Source organism: Muscardinus avellanarius (genome assembly GCF_963383645.1).
Source record: "Muscardinus avellanarius genome assembly, chromosome: 3".
Classification (NCBI taxonomy): Eukaryota; Metazoa; Chordata; class Mammalia; order Rodentia; family Gliridae; genus Muscardinus; species Muscardinus avellanarius.
Window position 1 is genome coordinate 89,603,624 of NC_137788.1, and position 21,682 is coordinate 89,625,305.

General features: G+C 37.1%; 1 protein-coding gene across 1 annotated transcript in view; it reads right to left on the reverse strand.

The window, feature by feature from the left end:
- SASS6 (SAS-6 centriolar assembly protein) overlaps window positions 1–21,682 on the reverse strand; it is a gene marked incomplete at its 3' end in the record, with an annotated part of 33,455 nt that overhangs the window by 9,305 nt on the left and 2,468 nt on the right. The window contains exons 2-13 of the mRNA XM_080693171.1: window positions 16,239–16,299; window positions 14,893–14,972; window positions 14,389–14,493; window positions 12,493–12,664; window positions 11,840–11,905; window positions 10,691–10,810; window positions 6,205–6,396; window positions 3,625–3,819; window positions 3,437–3,526; window positions 2,720–2,899; window positions 2,246–2,327; window positions 948–1,084 (exon numbers count right to left, since the gene is read on the reverse strand). Of these exons, the coding sequence (XP_080549297.1) occupies window positions 948–1,084; window positions 2,246–2,327; window positions 2,720–2,899; window positions 3,437–3,526; window positions 3,625–3,819; window positions 6,205–6,396; window positions 10,691–10,810; window positions 11,840–11,905; window positions 12,493–12,664; window positions 14,389–14,493; window positions 14,893–14,972; window positions 16,239–16,299 (1,480 nt within the window). The remainder of the gene's footprint in view (window positions 1–947; window positions 1,085–2,245; window positions 2,328–2,719; window positions 2,900–3,436; window positions 3,527–3,624; window positions 3,820–6,204; window positions 6,397–10,690; window positions 10,811–11,839; window positions 11,906–12,492; window positions 12,665–14,388; window positions 14,494–14,892; window positions 14,973–16,238; window positions 16,300–21,682) is intronic.

A 21,682-nucleotide genomic window follows, 5' to 3' on the forward strand; every position in this document is an offset into this window, starting at 1 on the left:
GGCAGAAGGGTACCTGGCTATCTTTGTGTCCTGGGAATGTTCATATTTTTTTACATGATTATGTGTTTTGACATGATTACGGAGTGGCCTTGTTTTTGTCTTGATTCATCAAGATTACAGTGACTCCATTTGATGATAATCTGTGAAACTGTTATATTTAACAAAAGAGCCCAGTGACCTCCTGTGAATACTAGGCAAATTCCTAGTAGCACCCAGGCCTAGTCACACAGTAATACTAAGCCTAACCTCTAAGATGAAGGAAACTCTATTGTCTGTTCTCTTTTCTTTCTTGTGTGTGTGTGTGTGTGTGGGGGGGGGAGATAGAGATAGAACCCAGGGTATTCCACCTCTGAGCTATACTCCCAGCCCTATTTTTAATTCTTTATTTTGAAATAGAGTATCACTAAGTTGAGGAGGGTCTCACTAAGTAGCTGAGGCTGGCTTTGAACCTGTGATCCTCCTGTTTCAGGCTCCCAAGTACTGGAATTATAAGCGTGTACCACCATGCCCAGCTAAAAAGCTTATATCTCTTAACCAGTTTATTTTAGACTCTTGAGCTGAAAGCCTGCTTTAAAAAAAAATCTTTTTAAAAATTGATTTTTCTTTATCTGATGGAATTTAGCTTTATGCTTTTTTTCCACTGCAGTTCCGAACCCTGATTTCTCTCTTCTTGGAAGTCTCCTAAATGTTCTGTGTGTGTATGTACATGTGTTTTCAAGTTTTTCAGCATCCTTGGCAGCATTGCTTTAGTGAATAATGGATGATTTCCAAACCTAGTTAAGTCTCAGAAAGAATACCCTTGAAATACAACCTGTTTATTAACAAGTACACTTATGCCCTATTTCCAAGGGCAACTATCTGTATCTTCATCACAGAGACTTCCTAACGGTCTGGGAATACTTCTGTTTCAGGAAATTGGCTAATATCACTCATATATTAAATCTTACCACATTCAGGTTAGGAGAAATTCCACTTCTGATTGTGTTGCTGCTGGAATGTACAGGTGGAGTGGTGGAAGGTCCCAAAACATCTTGCTTTCTCACTAACTGATTTTCATTTAGTTCTTTATTTAACCATGTGATTACTTAGGTAAGAAAATAAGCAAAATAATTTTATTTTTCTAATCATCATTAAAATTATATTAAGCTTTTAAATTTTAAGTTTTTGCAACTCAAATTATAACTGAACAATAGAGGTTCACCCAAATTTTGTGTGTGTGTGTGTGTGTGTGTGTGTGTGTGTGTGTGTGTGTGTCTGGGTGTGTGTGCGTGCGCGCGTACGCACCTGGGGATGGAACTCGGGGCATTTGAGCTCCGAGCTACATCCCTGCCTTGTTTTTTATTCTTTATTTTGAAACAGGGTCTCACTAAGTTGCAGACGGCCTCACTAAATAGCTGAGGCTGTCTGCAAACCGTGATCCTCTGGTCTCAGTCTCCAGAATGCTGGGATTACAAGCATGTGCCACCATGCCCGGCTTCATCCAAATTTTTGTAATTAGAGACTATTATTTTGTTCTCTTATGATCAGAAGCATACTTCTGCTAACCAAAAAACTTCCTTGAAAGTTCTGTTTCTAGAATGATATCTTATAATTTATTTAAAGTTCATAGTCTTAGGTCTGATACCCAACAACTGAGTAAATGTTAGTGAAAACTTAATATTTTACTTTCCATGAATTCATAGCATTACTATTAGGTTAACATAACAATTTAAAAAAAAAAAAAAACAGGAGTGATGCTGGGCATGGTGGCACATGCTTATAATCCCAGCGCTTGGGAGGCCGAGACAGAAGGATCAAACAGGTTCGAAGCCAGCCTCAGCTACTTAGTGAGGCTCTCGGCAACTTAGACCCTGTTTCCAAATAAATTATAAAAATAGGACTAGGAGTGTAGCCTGGAGGTAGAATACCCCTGGGTTCCATCCACAGTAACACACACACACACACACACACACACACACACACACAATGGAGTGAGGAACTTAAAAATTAAGTTATAGTCAATGTTTTCAACACTTTTAATTCTGGGTTACTGACACATTAATATAATTCCCCTTATGACAATAATGTTTCATAGATTAGGTTATATAATTTACTATAGAAAGAACATTAAATTAATATACTTAAAACAGAAATTATGTGTATATAGCAATACCTTGATTTACCTATACTTGTATGAATTCAAATAAAAATTTCAGGTTAAGAATAAAACTGCAAATCTCATTTACCAAAAATATAACATACTTACACTTTTCGTTATTTTTTAGAAGCTCTTTGCTTTCTTCAAGTTTTTGAACGGTAGCTTCTAATTGTTCCTGTAATTTGCATACCTGAAATATGTCAATTCTCACAGTAAGTCAAACAAAATAAGGGTTAAAATAAAAACTAAAAAAAAGTATCACTATTAAATAATTAATCACTACTATTAAATGAAAATAAGGAAATTAGCTGAACTATGTGATGAAATATTTCTGTGCCTGTACACACACACACACACACACTGACACTTGTCCACGTGTTCTGAACATAAATAAATTATAAAGGTATTTGAGTCATGACAACTAAATTTTCAAACTGAAATTATTAATCCTTGTTGAATCTAGCTGTTCTCTTTTGTTTGAAAAATAAAATTGCCAAAGCTTCTTTAATATAACAAAGTAGAAATTGTTGATATACTCTGTAAACGAAAAGTCACAAGACAAAAATATAAAACATTAACTACCTCTTGCTCTTTAACTCGAAGAGACTGTCCAACATCTTGTAATTCCTTTTGTTCCTTTTGTAATTTTTCATCCTTCTCAGCCAAAAGCTTTTCTTGCTGAATGGTAACTGTATTCTTCAGTTTCAACTTACCCATTAGAGTTTTTAGATCCCCTTGTAACTTTTTGATAATTTCATTTGCCTGTAAAAGAGATTCATAGTTATATATTACATAAGCCAATGAAAAACGGATACCCTATTATTTATTTATTTATTTATTTATTTTTGTGGTACTGGGGATGGAACCCAGGGGCTTTTCTACTTCTGGCCTATACTCCCAGACCTAAATTTTTATACTTGATTTGGAAACAGGGTCTCACTAAGTAACTGAGAGCCTCACTCAGTAGCTGAGGCTGGCTTTGAACCTGTGGGATCCTCCTGTCTCAGCCTCCCAAGCACTGGGATTACAAGCGTGTTCAACCACATCTGGCTCCTTATTAAATTTTTAAAACATTCCTTCAAGCCGGGCGTGGTGGCGCATGCTTGTAATCCCAGCATTTATGAGGCTAAGACCGGAGGATCACGGTTCGCGGACAGCCTCAGCTACTTAGGGAGGCCCTCCACAACTTAGTGAGACCCAGTTTCAAAATAAAGAATAAAAAATAGGGCAGGAAGTGTAGCTCGAAGGTCAAATGCTTCTGGGTCCCATCCCCATACCCGAAAAACAAAAAAACCATACCTTCAGAAGTTCTGCTGATAATGATTTTATTGTAGCTTCAAGTTTTCCTAGTTGAACCTGATTTTTCTCACCATTTTCTTCTAAAGCCATCTGGTATTTTTAAAAAATATTATTAGGTCATTTGTTTGTTCAGGTAAAGTAACATTTGTAAGTGTGATCATCAATTTTTTTAGAAAAATTTTAAAGACCTTTTGTTCCTGGATTGTATCAAATGCTTCTTTTGTTCTTAAAACAAGCTGGTCTTTATCCTTGATTTCCTGTTCCAAAACTGCCACTTTTGTTTGTAGCTGATTAATATGCTTTTCTTTCTCATGGCATTCAGCATCTAGTGTAGAATTCTCTCTTCGCAGAGAAAGGACTTCTTGCTTAGTTCGTTGCAACTCCTTTAAGAGCAAAAAAGAAATTATGCATTATGACAAAACAAAATTGGCTAATCTGGTTATTTATAAGTAAGATGTTAAATATTAAAAGTGTCCTAAATAATTTCAAAGTTCTAATATAAAATTTTACTTCAAAGAACATTAAAATCTAATAAGTATAAATAATATATTTGAAATACAAGTATATTTTAATACATTACTAATTCAATCAGATCAAAGGTAAATAAAGCAAGCCTTATTTATCAGTAAATTACTACAATTTTTTGGTGTATGCATGTGTGCTTGCGTGCATTGTGTGTTACTGGGAATTGAGCTCATGGGGCCTCTATACTCCCCCAACCCTATTTTTTTAATTTTTATTTTGAAGCAAAGTCTTGCTAGGTTGATGAGACTCTCACTACTTGCTGAAGCTATCAAACCTGTGATCCTTCTGTCTCAGCCTCCCAAGTCCTGGGATTACAAGTGTGCACCATCATAACCCACTATTACTACAATTTCTAAACACTTTGCCCTGGGTGCATTGGTGCATGCTGCTAATACCAGTACTTGTGAGACTAAGACAGGAGATCAGAGATACAAAGCCAAACTCATGTAACTTAGCAAGACCCTCTTTCAAAATAAAAAAAAAATAAAGCTGGGCGTTGTGGTACACACTTGTAATCCCAGTTCTTGGGAGATAGAAGGGTCTCAGGTTCAAAGCCAGACTGAGGCCTTTATTGAGGCCCTATACAATTTAGTGAAATCATTTCAAACTAAAAAATAAAACAGGTCTGGGGGTACAGCTCAGAGGTAGAATGTCCCTGGGTTCAATCCCCACTACCAACAAAAGTGTAGCTAAGAAGGAAAATGCCCCTGGGTTTAGTTTCCAGTGCCAAAAAATAAAAAATAAATAACAAGAATTTTGTGGTATCACCAAAACTGATTCTAAAGGTAGCCATGGGAGAGAACCATCAGCTAGACCTAATATTTTTCTCAGTTGCTTATATATACAGATTTTTTTTTTTTTTTGCAAAAAAGGGTTCATAATATGCACTTTTATAATCTACCTTGTAACCAAGTGTGGTGGCTCATGTTTGTAATCCCTGTACTTGGGAGGCTGAAACAGGATGATCACAGGTTTGTAGCCAGCCTCAGCTACTCAGTGAGGCCCTCTGCAACTTGAAACCCTATTTCAAAATTAAAAATTAAAAATAGGGTTGGGAAGCCGGGCTTGGTGGCGCACGTGTGTAATCCCAGCATTTGGGAGGCTGAGACAGGAGGATCACAGTTCACGGATAGCCTCAGCTACTTAGTGAGGCCCTCCGCAACTTAGTGAAACCCTGTTTCAAAATAAAGAATATAATATAGGGCAGGAAGTGTAGCTTGGAGGTCAAATGCCCCTGGGTTCTATCCCCATACCCGCAAAAAAAAAAAAAAAAAAAAAAAAAAATATATATATATATATATATATATGGTTGGGGGTATAGCTCAGAAGATGAATGTCCCTATATTCAATCCCCAGTACCAGGGAAAAAAAAAATCTACCCTGTTCTCATATGTTCCAGACTTCCTTTTAGTCTCATGTTCTCATATGTTCCGGACTTCCTTTTAGTCTCATGCTTTAAAGCAAAAACAGGCAAATAATAACTATTAATTAAAAATAAATTTCAAAAAAATCTAGAGTAGATGGCTTCTCAATCAGCTAATACCAACTCCAAAATAGCTCATACATTAAAGAACCAACTTTGAACCTGAGATCCTTTTTCCTCAGCCTCCCAGTACTAGGATTATAGAGAGGAGCCACAGTGCCCAACTAAATGTGTCAATCTTTATAAAGCTTCTAAGCATCACTGAAAACTGAAATAAAAGTCTTTTTGTTTTTGTGTAGTACTGGGAATGGAACTCTGGGGTATTCTATCTGTAAGCTACAACCCCAACCCCTTTTATTGTGGGGTGTTTTTTTTTGGGGGGGGGGGAGTCACCACACCAAGCTGAATTAGTAATTCTTGTCAAATTTCAGATTTTCAATTTCCTTTGCATTATCTGAAATTATCCTAATACATTAAAAGATCTTCGTAGAGCATCCAGAAAATTACCCACAAGTAATAAGTAACCAAAGTAAGCCAGGTATGGTGGCACATGCCTGTAACCTCAGTATTTAGGATGCTGAAATAAGGAGGAGGATCACAGGTTTGACAGCAGTCTCAGCAACTTAGCAAGGCGCCTAACAACCTAGCAGGACCCTGTTCCAAATTAAAAAAATAAAAAGGGTTAGGGTTTAACTCAGAGGTAGAATGCCTCTGGGTTTAACTCCTAATACCAATAAGTAAAGTAACCAAAGTAAAATAACGTGACCAAATTAAAACATGATTTTAAGTTAGGCTGAGGGGAGAAGCCAACATGCAATACCTCTTCAACACCAGAAAGTTTTGCTTTAAGTTCTCTAATAGCAGAATCTCCTTTATATTTCTTTTCAGTTAGGTCTTTATTAGCTGCTTCTAACTCAGACAACCTATTTTGTAGCTGGTGGATGTTGCGCTGATGAAGGACTTCTAAATCTTTTTTCTGTTGTTCTTGCTGCTGTTGATACTGAACCTGTGCCTATTACAGAATAAAATATACAAAAGAATAAACTTAATGGAAACATATGAAGAAAAAAAATCAATTTTTCAATTATGGATTTCACAAAGGAAAAAATAAGGTCAACAAAGGCACTATTATCTTGTTCATAATTTCTCCTCTCACATTTGGAAATAATGGTCTTCAAGTTAAGAAAGGAATGATATATGCCTAAGTAAAAAAATCAAACAAGACTTTACAACCCAAGTCATGAATGCCAGGAGAGACTGGTTTGATGTGATCCAGATCCAGGAAGAAAACAACTTCCAACCAAAACTGCTACATCCAGCAAAGTTATTATTCAAAATTGATGGAGAAAAGTGTTTCAAGATAAGCAGAATATCAAAAATTCATGAATACAAAGCCAACACTAGAGAAAATACTTAAAGAAATAGAGAAATAAACCATAAAGAAGAAAAAAGAAGCAAATTTCAGAAGCAGAGAAGTTGATCAGCAGGGCAACTAAGTAAAGAAGAAATAACATTATACCAAACAGAAGATAGAACACAAAATGACAGGAAACAAAAATATTTCAATAATAACCCTGAACATCAAAGGACATAACTCACCAGTTTAAAGACATAGAGTAACAATGTGGATTAAAAAACATAATCCAAATATATGCTGCTTGCAAGAAACTCACCTTATAGCCAAAGACATTCATACACTGAAAGTAAAAGGATGGAAAAAGATATACTAATGGAGACCAAAAAAATGGGCAATGGTAGCAATGCTGATATCTAACAAAACAGAAGTTAAGCTAAAACACATCAGAAGAGATAAAGCAGGGCACTTCCTTTTATTCAAAGGAACAATCCACCAAGAAGATATGATAGTAAATGTTTATGCCCCAAATGTAGGTGCACCCACATTTGTAAAACAAGCCCTTCAAGACATCAGATCTCAAAAAGACCCAAATACAATAATATAGGGAGACTTCAACACACCTCTCACTCCACTAGATTGATCTTCAAGGCAAAAGATAGGTAAAGACTCTTCAGAATTAAAAAGAGAACTATAAACCAAATATACCTAATAGACATATTTAGAATTCCAACCAGGAACAGCAGATTACATATTCTTCTCAACAGCCCATGGAACCTTCTCCATAATAGATCACATCCTAAGCCACAAAGCAAGCACCAGCAAATTCAAAAGATATAATTCCCTGCATCTTTTCAGACCACAATGGAATGAAAGTAGAAATCAACAACACGAAGACCAAAACAAACTACTTATATACATGGAGATTGAATGATACACTATTGAATGATGAGTGGGTAAGATCAAAAGAAGGGGAGAAATAAATTTCTGGAGTTAAATAGAGAGACACAACTTACCAAAATCTATGGGACATTTGAAGGCAGTGTTCAGAAGAAAGTTTATACCATTGAATCCCCACATAAGAAGAACAGAGAGGATCAGGAAGAATAGAGAACTGGAGGATTGTGCAGGTTCGAAGCCAGCCTTGCTGGCTTAAGAAACCCTTTTTCCAAATAAAAAAATATAAAATAGGTCTGGGAGTGTAGCCCAGAGGTAGAAGGGTTCCATCCCCAGTACCACCAAAAATAATAATAATAATAATTATAGAGCAATAGTAAAAACAGCTTGGTACTGGCACAACAACAGGCATACAGACCAGTGGAACAGAATAGAAGATACAGAAACAAACCCACACACCTATAGTCAATTGATCTTTGACAAAGGGGCCAAACTCATATGCTGGAGAAAAGACAACCTTTTCAACAAATGGTGCTGGGAGAACTGGCTACCCATTTGTAGAAAGATGGAACTAAATCCTTACCTTTCACCATGCACAGGAATCAACTCGAGATGTATCACTCATTGTTGGAAGGGGGGGAAAGGTGAAGTGGGGGAAGAGGGGACACCAAGCACTGTTTGGATGCATGCCATTTACAATATGATCCACATAAAGATTTAAAAATTAAATAAAAAATCTAATAAAATAATATTGGACAAAAAAAAAAAAAAGCAAACTAAACCAGGTGTGGCAGCGCACACTTGTAATCTCAGTATTTGGGAGATTGAGACAAGAGGATTGCAGGTTCAAGGCCAGCCTCAGCAACTTAGTGACACCCTGTTTCCAAATAAGAAATAAAATCAGGCCAGGGGTATATCTCAGGTAGAATGCCCCTGAGTTCAATCCCCAGTACCACAAAAACAAACTACTCAATTAATTAAATATCAGCAATCTAATCCAAGAGAATATTAAAGACTTCTATGACTACCAAAGCATTATCTAATGAATTGAAAGATGGTTCCACATTTTAAAGTCTGTTACAATTTATTACATTAATGAATGGGGAAAAAAAGGGACATGATTATCTGAGTAGATACTGAAAATAATTTCACCTGATTCAGCATTTTGGGGGGTAAAATTCTAGGAATTAAGAAATAGAAGAAAGTTTTTTCTCTCAAATTCAGAGCCAACATCATATCTAATACTAAGACATTTTGGTCTTTTACCAAAAGAAATCAAACAAGAAAAGGATTTCACAATTTTATTCAGCACTTTCCTATACAAGAAAAAGAAGAGACAAAACCCTTAGGAAGAAACAAATTACTATTTCTAACAGTTCATATATCTATCTAAAAAAAACTAGTTGGATCAACTTCAAACCCATTAGAATTGATATAAAAATTTAATGTGACTGGATGACATTAATAGATACAATAAACTATTTTTAAAAATTAACTACAATGGTGGAGGCAGGGGAATGGTTGGTCCCATTTAAAGAACAAAAACATGAAAATCCCCAGTTTAACAAGACTATAAAAGAGAAAGAGAGGAGGAGGAAATAAAAAATAAACTACAAATAATTCCTTATTAAATAATTTGAAAAAATAATTCCTTATTAAATGAAAAGATCCCTCCTTTGGTTTAGAAACTCTAAAGATATCAGTTCTTGACAGTTGTGGTGGCACTTGCTTGTAATTCCAGTACTTGGGAGCTGAGACAGGAGGACTGTAGGTTCAAGGCCAGCCTGGCAACTTAGCAAGGCTCTCAGCAACCTGGTGAGACCCTGTTTCCAAATAAAAAATAATTCAGGCTGAGGGTGTAGCTTGGAAGTAGAATGCCTATGGGCTCAATCCCCAGTACCAAAATGAAAAAAAAAAAAAAAAAAAAAAGATACCAGTTCTTAAGAACATCCAGGAAGCTGGTTGTGGTGGCTCACTCTTGTAATCCCAGCATTTGGGAGGCTAAGACAGGAGGATATGGGTTCACAGACAGCCTCAGCTACCTAGAGAGGCCCTTTAAAACTCAGTGAGACCTTGTTTCAAAATAAAGAATAAAAAATAAGGGTGAGGGTATAGTTCAGAGGTAGAATGCCCCTGGGTCCCATCGCCAGTACAGCCAAAAAAAAAAAAAAAAAAAGTCCAGGCTGGACAAGGTAGTACCCACCTATAATCCCAGTACTTAGGAAGCTACAACAGGAGGATTATAGATGTAAGACCAAACACAGCCACTTACCAAGACCCTGTTTCAAAATAAAAAATAAAAAGGAGAGCTGGGTGTGGTGGTGGTGGTGCACACTCGTAATCCTAGTGCCTGGGAGGCCAAGGCAGGAGGACTACAGTTTCAGAGCCAGCCTCAACAACTTAGTGAGACCCTCAGCAACCTAGCAAGATCCTGTTTCCAAACAAAACATAAAAGTGGGCTGGGGTGTAGTTCAGAGGTATCATGCCCCTGGGTTCAGGCCCTAGCACAAACAAACAAATAAATGGTGCTGGGGGTGTGGCTTACAGGTAGAACACTCCTAGGATGAATCACCGATACCACAAAAAAAGCCCATGTACACAAAGAAATTTAGTATATAATAAAGGTGGTATTTAAATTATTGGGGAACTATATTGGAACAAATGACTAGACTTTATGACAAGAAAGAACGGTATATAAGCCAGGCACAGCTTAATGAGGCCCCTGTAACTTAGTGACATTTTATTTAAAAATTAATAAAAAACACATTGGGTATGACATGTACATTTATAAATATGTAGCTTATGTTGCTATACATTTACAAATACATATTTATAAATTGTATGTATTTATATATATGCCTAAGGAAAAGTTCAGAAAAATCAGAGCAAAATATTTATAGACTATCTTTAAGAAGTATAATTTTGAAAAATAAACTTTTGCCTTTTATTTTACACTATTTCTATAATGTGTGAAAGTTTGAAGCATTTATTACCTTTGCAAATAACAAAATGACTCACAGAGTGATAGTTTTCTACTTACTTTTATCATTCTTACCTGTAAAGCTTTTTCCTTTTCATTTGTCAGTTCCTGAGAATGCTTATTTGTCAATGATGCTGTGTGTGATGCCCACTCATTCCGTAACTTATCGAGTTCTTGGATTTTTTCTGATAACGTCTATATGAGAGTTTGGGACAAAATATTGACAGTTTTCTGAATATGCTACACTTCTCATTAGAACATGGTAATATTTACAGGGATATTAAAGAAAGTGAAATTCCAGTTTGTCAAGACATACTCAAAGCCTCTTCTATTACAGATATTTTTAGTTTAAAGAAATCAAGATTAGAATGAAAGCAATTTTAAAGTTAAAAATGGCCCACAGGTTAAGCTTAACTGTCTTTAAGCTTTTTAACTATATCTAGCTCTTGGCCAAGCACTGTGGTCCATTCCTATAAACCTAGTATTTGGGAGACGGAAGCAGGAGGATACCAAGTTCAAGGACAGCCTGGGCAACTTAGGAAAATCCTGTTTCAAAATAAACCATAGAGACAACCAGAGATGTAGGTCAGTGCTGGAACATCCCTAGGCTATATCCCCATACTGCAAAAAATAGGATAGATAGTTAAGTAGATAAGATAGATATCTAGCTCTTTCCCACCAGATCTCCTCCTCTGATAATAAGACCTAAAGTAACACAGGTGTAGCATATAAGTCATAAAGAGTAGCTCACTTCTTAAACAGAAAATCAGTAACATGGTCCTCCAGGAGCATTTTCTGACTAAAGCTGTCCATGCAGATTTTTTGTTGTGTATGGGTTTGTTTTTTTCTTGGGGGGGGGGCATTATTGGGGATGGAATCCAGGGGCATTCTACCTTTGAGCTACACCCCTAGCTCTATTTTTTATTCTTTATTTTGAAACAGGGTCTCAATAGTTTGCAGAAGGCCTCACTAAGTAGCTGAGGCCATCTGGGAACTGCAATCCTGTCTCAGCCTCCCAAATACTGGGATTGCAACATGTGCCACCACGCCTGGCTGTCGATACAGTTTATCGGACACTTTGGCAATCAAATTCAAGGACCAGTGATAGAAATGCAATAGCTGTGAGGGAAAAAGAAAATATATGACAGATACTAAACAGTGTCTTATTTACTGAAGACTTAAGAGAAAATGTATTATACATAGGGAATGACAAAAAATGTTTACCTTTTGTGTGATGTTCAGTTGTCTAGTAACATCATCTAGTGACTGTGTCAATGATGATATTTCTTCCTATTTATAAAAATAAAAACATATGGTCTAAGTATAGTAAAATATAGCATCAGCATCATCCCAAGAGCTTATTGTTAGACATGCAAACTCTCAGAACTTCTAAATCAAAATCTCCATCTTTAACAAGATCCTCAAGTGATCTGTGTACCATTAACATTTGAGATGCACTTATCTAAAGCATTTAACTAAAAAATTTCTTAAAACTCTCAAGCCATGGTAATTTTTCCTTTTGCTTTCTTCTATCTTACATACCATTTTGTAATACTCAAGACACTTTCATATAGTTAATCTCACTTAAAATGGGCCAGATAGGGTATATATTCCCATACATATATGCCATCTGGTAAAATCATGACACAGAGTTTAGGTGGTCTGCCTAAAGTCACAGAAAATTAGTAAATACTCTGGGACCTAGGTTTCTCAGTTCCTGGTCCAGTTCTACACTTTTTCTACCTCAACTAAACAAAAAACAATAGAATAAGTTCATTACATGCTATAAAACTTAATGCATAAAAAATGGCAATTATTCAGTGACTTATCAAAGTACTTTCAAACCTAGTTTAAAATAACTTAAATTTAAATCTTACCTTGCTACATTTCAAACAGCCTGCGAGAAATTTCTTTATCTCTACATCATTTCCAGGTAAAAGTTTTAGTGAGAGGTGTGTAAGGTGCTTAAAAGGATTTGTCTCTACCACATTTAAAAATGCAGGTGAGTTATCCAAAATAGCTGCTGGAGAAACTAACTGTAGTGAAAACCTATGAAAACAAAATGTCACATTATAACACACTATAGAAATAGTGGAAATCTTATACTTAATCCAGGAAAACCGGCATATTGAAATCATAGGGGCTAAAGCCGGGCGTGGTGACGTACGCTTGTAATCCCCGCGCTTGGGAGGCAGAGACAGGAGGATGGTGCAGGTTCGAAGCCAGCTGCGCACGCTGGCTTAGGAGACCCTGTTTCCAAATAAAAATGTAAAAATAGGTCTGGGAGTGTAGCCCGGAGGTAGAAGGGCTTCCAGGAACCCTAGTACCACCAAAAAAAAAAAAAAAGAAAGAAAAAAAAAAAAGAAATCATAGAGGCTAATGTGAAAGAACTCCCAAGTGGTAAAAGATAATAGGGAGGAAGGGGAGCTAACTGAAACACAGTAAATACACAACCATCTTCGAGTTCATAGCAAGAAACAGGAGAGAAGGCATTGAAAAAGCAAAACCTAAAGATAAAACTCACTGAAAGCACAGGAATAACCAAAGTACCAGTTGCTTACTCCAAAAATTGACAATTTAAAAGAATTAAGCACTTAACCTCTCCTGTATGACTTTTCAGAACAATCAAATAGCACTAATGAGAGAAAACTGAAAGAATTATACCTAGTAAACATAGAAGAAATGATAGATTTGGAAAAGCATTATTTTGTAGTTCCTATAAAAATAATTGATTCAAGTAATAATTATCAATGAAATCAACAAAAATTTGATGAACTTTACAAGAATCAGATGTTGACACATGAATATGAATACACATACAAAATCGTATTCTTCCCTTTTCCCAAGAACATTATAAAAACAATACTTGATAATGTTAAATATTTCAGATAATTTTATTGGCTTTGTCAAAACATGAAAATTAGTCAGGAATGGTGGCACACACTTGTAATCCCAGCATTCAGAAGGCTGACACAGGAGAATCACAGTATGTGGACAGCCTCAGCTACATAGTGAGTCCCTTTGCAACTCAGTAAGACCCTGTTTCAAAAATAAAGAATAAAAAATAGAGCTGGGGGTATAGCTCAGAAGTAGAATGCCCCTGGGTTCCACCCCCAGTACCGCAAAAAAAGAACAACAAAAAACATGAAAATTAAAGGGTAAATATTTCAGATTTTAATCAAGAATCTTTAATATTTGAGATTTAATGGAGCCTTAATCCAATTTTTAAAATAAACAGAAGTACTAATAACTCATGAAAAATATTTTGCCATGAACTTCTTTTTCAAAGAAGAAACTATCTTGTGTGGCGGGGGGGGGGGGTGTGTGTACTGGGGATGGAACCCAGAGGCATTCTACCTCAGAGCTACACCCCCAGCCCTATTTTTTATTTTTTATTTTGAAACAAGGTCTCACTATGTTGCTGAGCGTGCGGAGCACCTAAGTAGCTGAGGCTGTCCGAGAACTGTGATCCTCCTGTCTCAGTCTAACAAGTACTGGAATTACGAGCAGTAACCCCATACCTAGCAGAAGAAACTATCTTTCAAGAGGTTTAATAATGAAGCCAGGAGTCGTGGCACAGGCCTGTAATCCCAGATTTGGGAAGCTCAGGCAGAAGGATTACAGGTTTGAGGCTAGCTTCAGCAACTGGACAAAATAACAATTTAGTAAGATCCTATTTCAAAGTCTGGGGATGTATAGGTCAAAGGTTCAATCCCCTGTACCCCTTCCCAAAAAAAGAAAGCTTACTAATGTAGTGCTGTCGTGCAGCTTACCTTGGAACTTCTTTGACATGTTCTTGAGTACACTGCTGAAGAAGATCTATAAATTTCTGTGGAAAAGCTAAAAAGTCTACCAGAAGACCTTGCTGGAATTTTAAGCTACACAGAAGACAAGAAAATAAATTTTAAGACATTTAACTACTATCTAATTATAACTAATGCCCTGAGTCATTATTTACTAAACACCAATTATAGTCAAGAACTTAGCTAGGAACTTTGGTTTTTATAGAATGTATTCAATGGGAAGAAAAAAGTCAAGAAATTTAGCTAAAGCTCTAAATTTCTCAGCTGTTTTAAGCAGACCTCTGATAATCTATAAAATATTTATTTTCAAAGGCATCCTAAATAATTATACAACAAACAATCCAATATTCCCAGAATAACCGTTTTGAATAGATATGTGTGTGAAAGAGAATAGCAACATTACATTAAAAAAGAAAAACAACCTCATAAACTCATTCCTAGATTAAACACTAGTAGAGGAAAATTTTTACTTACCTTTGAAAATCCTCCTCGGATATGACAAGGTTATATAGAAAAAATGGATCTGCATCATCAGTCAGACGAATAACTAAATCCTAAAATAAAGACGGTTGTTTTTAAATGTTTTCAATAGATCTTCCCTCTTGGAAGCAAAATGACCCAGTAACATCAACGTTTCAGTTATACAGCAGACTCAAGAATAGGGGCAAATATTTTGCTCCTCAAAAGCCATATGGATAAAAATTAATTAAATGCTAGGAGTTTAAATTTTAGGAATATCATCCTATCAGATATACAGAATTTTAGAGCAGCCTTTGTTACACTATGGAATCATGACAAAAATATTCTTTACATCGAACATACTACATTCAATTATATTTTCAGTTTCCCATCAATTAACTCATCTGGCATTTACAGAGCAGTAAGTACATCAGCAAAACTGACAATCGAGCACCCTAGAAAAGGAAGGAGCCTTTTGTTTCTCGTGCAGAGGATGAGTATCAGGTGACATATCACCAAGGCTTCGTTTAGGCACCTAGTCTCTCCTCTTCCAGGTGGCTACTGATGAAGAAGCCCATCTGGCTTCATTTTTCTAATGAGGGGGGTTCCTTTCATAATGACACTTCCTAGGTTATTAAATTTACAGCTGGCAGGTCATCACAGCAGCTAAAGCTGACAAAGTACACCGAAATTATATACTTCACAGAACAGTAGTAGAAGGAAAACAGGTTATAGCTACAAGATGAGCTAAGCATTCAGGTTAAAAATGAGTTTGAAATAAAATCTAGTCATACTACCAAGGAACTGCTAGGGTCCTAGAAAATCAAAGCCCTTTATTACTAGAGCTACAAAATAAAGACATACAGCAGGCATAAATATAACATATAAGAAGTATAACACATAATCTCCACCCTGGAAAATTAACAGTTTGGGTATTTGCTCTGCCTCAGAATGCCCTGTTAAGCAGCTTCTATTTAAGTACGTCTTGAAATTCACCCCAAGATGCCAGGGAAAGAAGCTACTTACAAGCTACTTACTGTACTTCATTTATTCTGTTTACATCTACACTATGAAATGCCAATTCTTTAAAGCAGCAATACATGTTCTAGCAATTTTTTAAAATGCTCTGAGGAAACCTAAAAAGACTGTTAACCTACCCCCTAATTCTTACTACATTCTTCAGAAATATATGGTGTAACTATATTTTGGTTGTTGCCTTAGAAGTTTTTAAGCCCTGAACTGCAACAGTTACAAATTGGTCCAAAATTAAAGAGCAAGATAGGTGTAAAAGAAGATTGTACACTTTTAGAAGTATCTCTAACATAAGGTAATTATACTCCAAAAAAGAAATAAATACCAACCTTTCTGTGAGCTGGATTAGAAACTGATTGTAGTTCAATGCTCACTCTAACACTTACTCTCCTGCATAAAAAGACATGGCCGCATATCAGAAACATTCATAAAGTGAGTTATCACTAACATTTGTATTAACTAGTTTCCAATCTTGAAAGCCACCAGACTTTCAACAGGTGTTCTCTAACTTATTAACAGATTTTCATTTTTACTTATTTTGTGGTGCTGGAAACCTTGGCCTCTAGTGTGCCAGGCATCTCCAACCCAATGGAAGATTTTTAGAAAGCACACTAGATTTGACATTTTAAGTTCTTCTTTTTCTACTGGTATGTAACCCAGTTGTTTTGAACCGAAAGCCATATATTCCTCACCTGTAAAATCAGAATGCTGTGAGGATTAAGTTGATAAACAAATGTGAAGTGTCTAGTACTATTCTGATATATAAACTTACTGTCTTGATTCTAAAAACAGCACCTAATGAAAGAATCAATTTGAAATAAGAGACATCTGTTTAGTAACAGCTTTTTTCATTTAAAATATTATCATTTCTAAAGCTGGGTGTGGTGATGCACGCTTTATAATCCCAGCATTTGGGATGCTGAGACAGAAAGATCCTGATTCATGGACAGCCTCAGCTACTTAGTGAGGCCCTTTGCAACTCCATGAGACCCTGTTTCAAACAAAAGAATAAAAACTGGGCTGGGGGTATAGCTCAGAGTCAGAGTGCCCCTAGGGGGGGGGGGGGGACACGGACACGGACATTTCTAGCCGGGCCTGTTGATGTATGCCTGTCATCCCAATACTTGAGAGGCTGAGGCAGGAGGATCACAGGTTCAAGGCCAGACTTAGCAATTTAGCAAAACCCTTAGCAAATTAAAAAATTTAAACAGCTCGGAGATAGAATACTCCTGGGCTCAATTCTCAGTGCCTAAATAAATCTGATTATACTTTCTCTGCACTTTATCCATAGAAATAACATCAGTAAGTTTATTATATCTATCTGATCCTAGAAAAACTCTGAGGTCTAAGAAGGAGAGACCACAGTGTTCCACACTCTGTGCTGCATCTTAGAGAACAGAATACTGGACAGAGGCAATTAATAAATATAATCATAAACTGGGCGTGGTGGCACATGCTTGTAACCACAGTACTTGGGAGGCGAACAAGAGGATTGCAGGTTCAAAGCCAGCCTCAGCAACTTAACAAGACCCTGTTTCAAAATAAAAAATAAAATTGGGCTGGGGTGTAGCTTAGAAGTAGAATATCCCCGAGTTCATTCCCCAGGACCACAAATTAAATAGATAAAAAATAAAATTCAACTACTTGGACTTTATATACTCTGTTTTGTACTTTCATATGGCTTTAAAATGTGTCGTTTTAGTTAAATTTCATATAGAACATACAATTAGATGCTAAATCTTAGCTTATATAAGGAGGTTAAATGTTACCATAACTTGTATCTGTCATCTGAAAGGGAATGGCAGCACTGGTCTACACCACACAGAGAGGAAATTTATTTTGTTAACAGAGAATGTGTTGCTTTTCTAGTTTCTAGAGCAATGTATGTGAAAAAGATTAGAGTGCAATTCCAATTTCCCTTAACTAAACCTTTCTTGGGAGAAATAATCCAATTTCCTAATTTGTAAGATAAGTACATTCAGTTAGATGGTTTGTGAGGGTCTTTTTTTTTTTTTAAAACTGGAGAGTAAATCAAGAGGCATTCTACCACTGAGTTACACTCTAAGCCCTTTTTATTTTTATTTTGAGACAGGGTCTTGCTAAGCTGGCCAGACTGGCCACAAACCTGTGGTCGTCCTGTCTCAACCTCCCAAGTACTGAGACAGGAGGATGGCAGTTTCAAGGCCAGCCCCAGCAATGTAGTGATGACCTCTGCAACCTTGTAAGAACCTGTTTCGAAATTAAAGATAAAAATAGAGCTACAGGTGTATCTCAGAGGCAGAATGCTACTGGGTTCAAACCCCAGTACTAACAAAAGAGAAATATAAAACAAATCCATAAAACCTCATTAAAATATACTATTTCTCATCTCAAGCGTAACACTCTGAATACTGCATAAAAAAAAAATCTATGAAAGAGCCTCCAAATCAGTTGTATTCGGACAGGTGTTCTATTAGATAAAGAGCATCTTAAACATGAGATATTAGCAGAACTGGATTCCAGCCCACTGCTGTCACCCTGTATCTGTAACCTTACCCTCTGAATTCAAACAAATAAAAGCAAGTCTAACTGAGCCAGGTACTGTGCTGGGTGTCAGGGATACAAACAGAAATAAACATAGTCCATGTCCTCAAACCAAGGTCAGATTATATGACTTTTCCCCCCGATATACTTTTGATTTCAAGCTTCAAGAGAGGGGAATGAAGGGTTACTAACGCTTACTGAGTACCTACACACCTAACTATCTACCAGGTACTTTCCATATATTGCCTTATTTAACAATAGTCTTGTTAACTAAATCTTTTTTTTAGAGGAAGAGCCTGAAGCATATTTCTGCCAAGACAATATAAGAACTCAAATCTCTCATCTACACTATGCTTTCTTTTTTTTTTCTTTTTTTTTTTTTTTGTGGTACTGAGGGTGGATGGAACCCAGAGGCCTTCTACCTCCGGGCTATACTCCCAGCCCTATTTTCTATTTTATTTGGAAACAGGGTCTCACTAAGTTGCTGAAAGCCTCACTAAGTAGCTGAGGCTGGCTTTGAACCTCTGCGATCCTCCTGTCTCAGCCTCCCAAGCAAGGGGATTACAAACGTGCGCCACCACGCCCGGCTATACACTATGCTTTCTAGTAAATAAAAAAGAGAAATTAATTTCGACTTGGGCAACTTTGAAAGGTTCTTATAGTGAAGGGATTTAATACAACCTTGGTGGTTGTGAATGAAAAAGCACTTGAGGCAAAGAGTAAAGCCAAGAGTAAAGATATGATATAGACAGCATCAGGTACATTCAGAAAATAACAACAATTCTTGTGTGACTGATACACTGGAGAAGGGAGCTTAGAAAGCAAAACTGAAAAAGCAGGTTGGTATCAAATCACAGGCTTCAAAACTTTACATCACTTTCCTCCAGATAGAGTTCTGATCATTACTATGAACTTCAACTGTATTTGCTTCTTCTGTGACTTTATAATATGTATATTACTTTATGCATTAATCACACTTTATTAAAGCTAATAAACATGCTAGAGGCATGGTTCTAAGCACTTTGTATGCACTAACTCATTTTATCCTCATACTAATGCCATGAGGTGGGCACTGTTACCATCATAAATTTAAAGATGAAGCACAGAGAAGTTGACTGTAGGAGATCAGGGCTGGGTGTAGCTCAACGGTGGCACGTAAGCATGGGCAAGGCCCTACACACAGGTTCCATCCTCAATGCACAACATGCACATACATGCAAGTCACAAAAAGTAAATAAGTAAACTGTACATGATCAAAGAGCGGCACATGCTTGGAATCCCAGCATTCGGGAGGCTGAGATAGGAGGATCGTGGTTCATGTAGAGCCTCAGCTACTTAGTGAGGCCTTCTGCTCTGCATCTCAGTGAAACCTTGCTTCAAAATAAAGAATAAAAATAGGGCTGGGGGTGTAGCTGAGAGGTAGAATGCCCCTGGGTTCCATCCCCAATACCACACACACACACACACACACACACAGCGGGAGTAAGTGGCAGAACTGGGATTTAAACCACAGCAAGCTGCATCCGGGGCCTGATCTCTTAATACCATGTGCTAGGGTATCTCTCCAAGGGAAATCTTTTAATTTCCCCTTTTAACATGTGAGTTTCCTGAGGGATGCAATAATTGATTTTTTGTTGAGAAAGTGAAGGGAAAAGGAGTGTCTTGTCCTCAGCACCTCGGACAGTTCCTGGTACATAGTAGGCCGTTGCAAATAAGAGCTGAACTGGCCTTGAGTCCTTAAGAATCTAGGTTGTTCTTCCTAAAGGTCAGGGGTCTATAAATTCTTCTGTAAAGTGCCAGACAGTAAAAATTTTAGGTTTTTCAGGCCATAGGGTCTCTGTCTCAATTACTCATTTCTTTCTTTCCTTCTTTCTTTTTCTCTTTTCTTTTTTGCAGTGCTAAAGATACAAGCCAAGGCCCCACAAATGCTAGGCAATAAACTCCATAGTACAAATACCACTTTCTGCCCTTGTGCAAAAACATCTATAGACCATTTATAAGCAAATAAGCATGACTGTTTTCCAATAAAATTTTATTAACAGTGAGTCATCTGGGCGTGGTAGCACATGCTTGTATCCTAGTACTTGGGAGGCTGAGACAGGAGGATCGCAGGTTCAAAGGCTAGCCTCAGCTACTAAATGAGGCCCTTCACAACTCAATGAGACCCTGTTTGAAAATAGAGAATTTTAAAAAGGAGCTGTGGGGGTGTAATTCAAAGGGAGAATGCCCCTGGGTTCAATCCTCAGTACTGGGGAGAGAGAAAAAAAAAAAAGTGGGCCATATGGTCCATGGGCTCTAGTTTGGCAATCCCTGCTACAGGGGATAGAAATATATGAAAGGTTACTAAAAATAACAATGAAAAGGCTGAAATTATGTTCTGTTTTGTTATACTAAGGTCACTCTGCCACTGAGCTATATTGCCAGACCTTTTCATTTTTTATTTTTATTTTTTTATGTTGAAGTCTCACTATATTGCTAAGGTTGGCCACAAATTTGCAATCCCCCGTCTCAGCCTCCCCACAGTGCCCAGCCTGAATTTAGGTTTTAAGAAGGTTAAAAGGAGCCAGGCATGGGCACAGGCCTGTAATCCCAGTACTTGTGAGGTTGAGAAAGGAGGATAGCAGGTTCAAGACCTCAAGATCAGCCCCAGCAACTTAATGAGACTCTCAGCAACCTAGCAAGACACTGTTTCAAAGTGAAAATAAAAAGGGATGGGGGTGTAGCTCAGAGATAGAATAGCCCTGGGTTCAATCCCCAATATCAAACAAAAGGAGAAAACGATGAACTGTGATGACAACGAAATGAGCTGGAGAAGAGCTAAGAGTTTCACTATTAAAAGTGATGAGCCCTTTTCTTTGTATAAACATTCTGGAACAGTGTTGCCCAACAGAGACAAGGCAGGCCACAAAACAAAAACGCTTAAAAGGCAAGTAAAATAAGCCAGGCGTGGTGGCGCATGACTGTAATTCCAGTACTTGGGAGGCTGAGCCGGGAGGATCTCAGGCTTGTAGCCAGCCTCAGCTACTTAGTGAGGCCCTCTACAACATAGTGAGACTGTTTCAAAATAAAGTAGGGCTGGGGGTATAGCTCAGAGGTAGCAGATAAAATTAGTTTTAATACTTTTTTTTTTTTTTTTTTTTGGTGCAAGGGATTGAACCCCGGGACATTCCCAGATTGAACCCCGGCCCTTTTTTTTCTTAGTTTGAAACAGTGTCTCACTAAGTTGCAGAGGCTGGTCTTGAACCTGCCA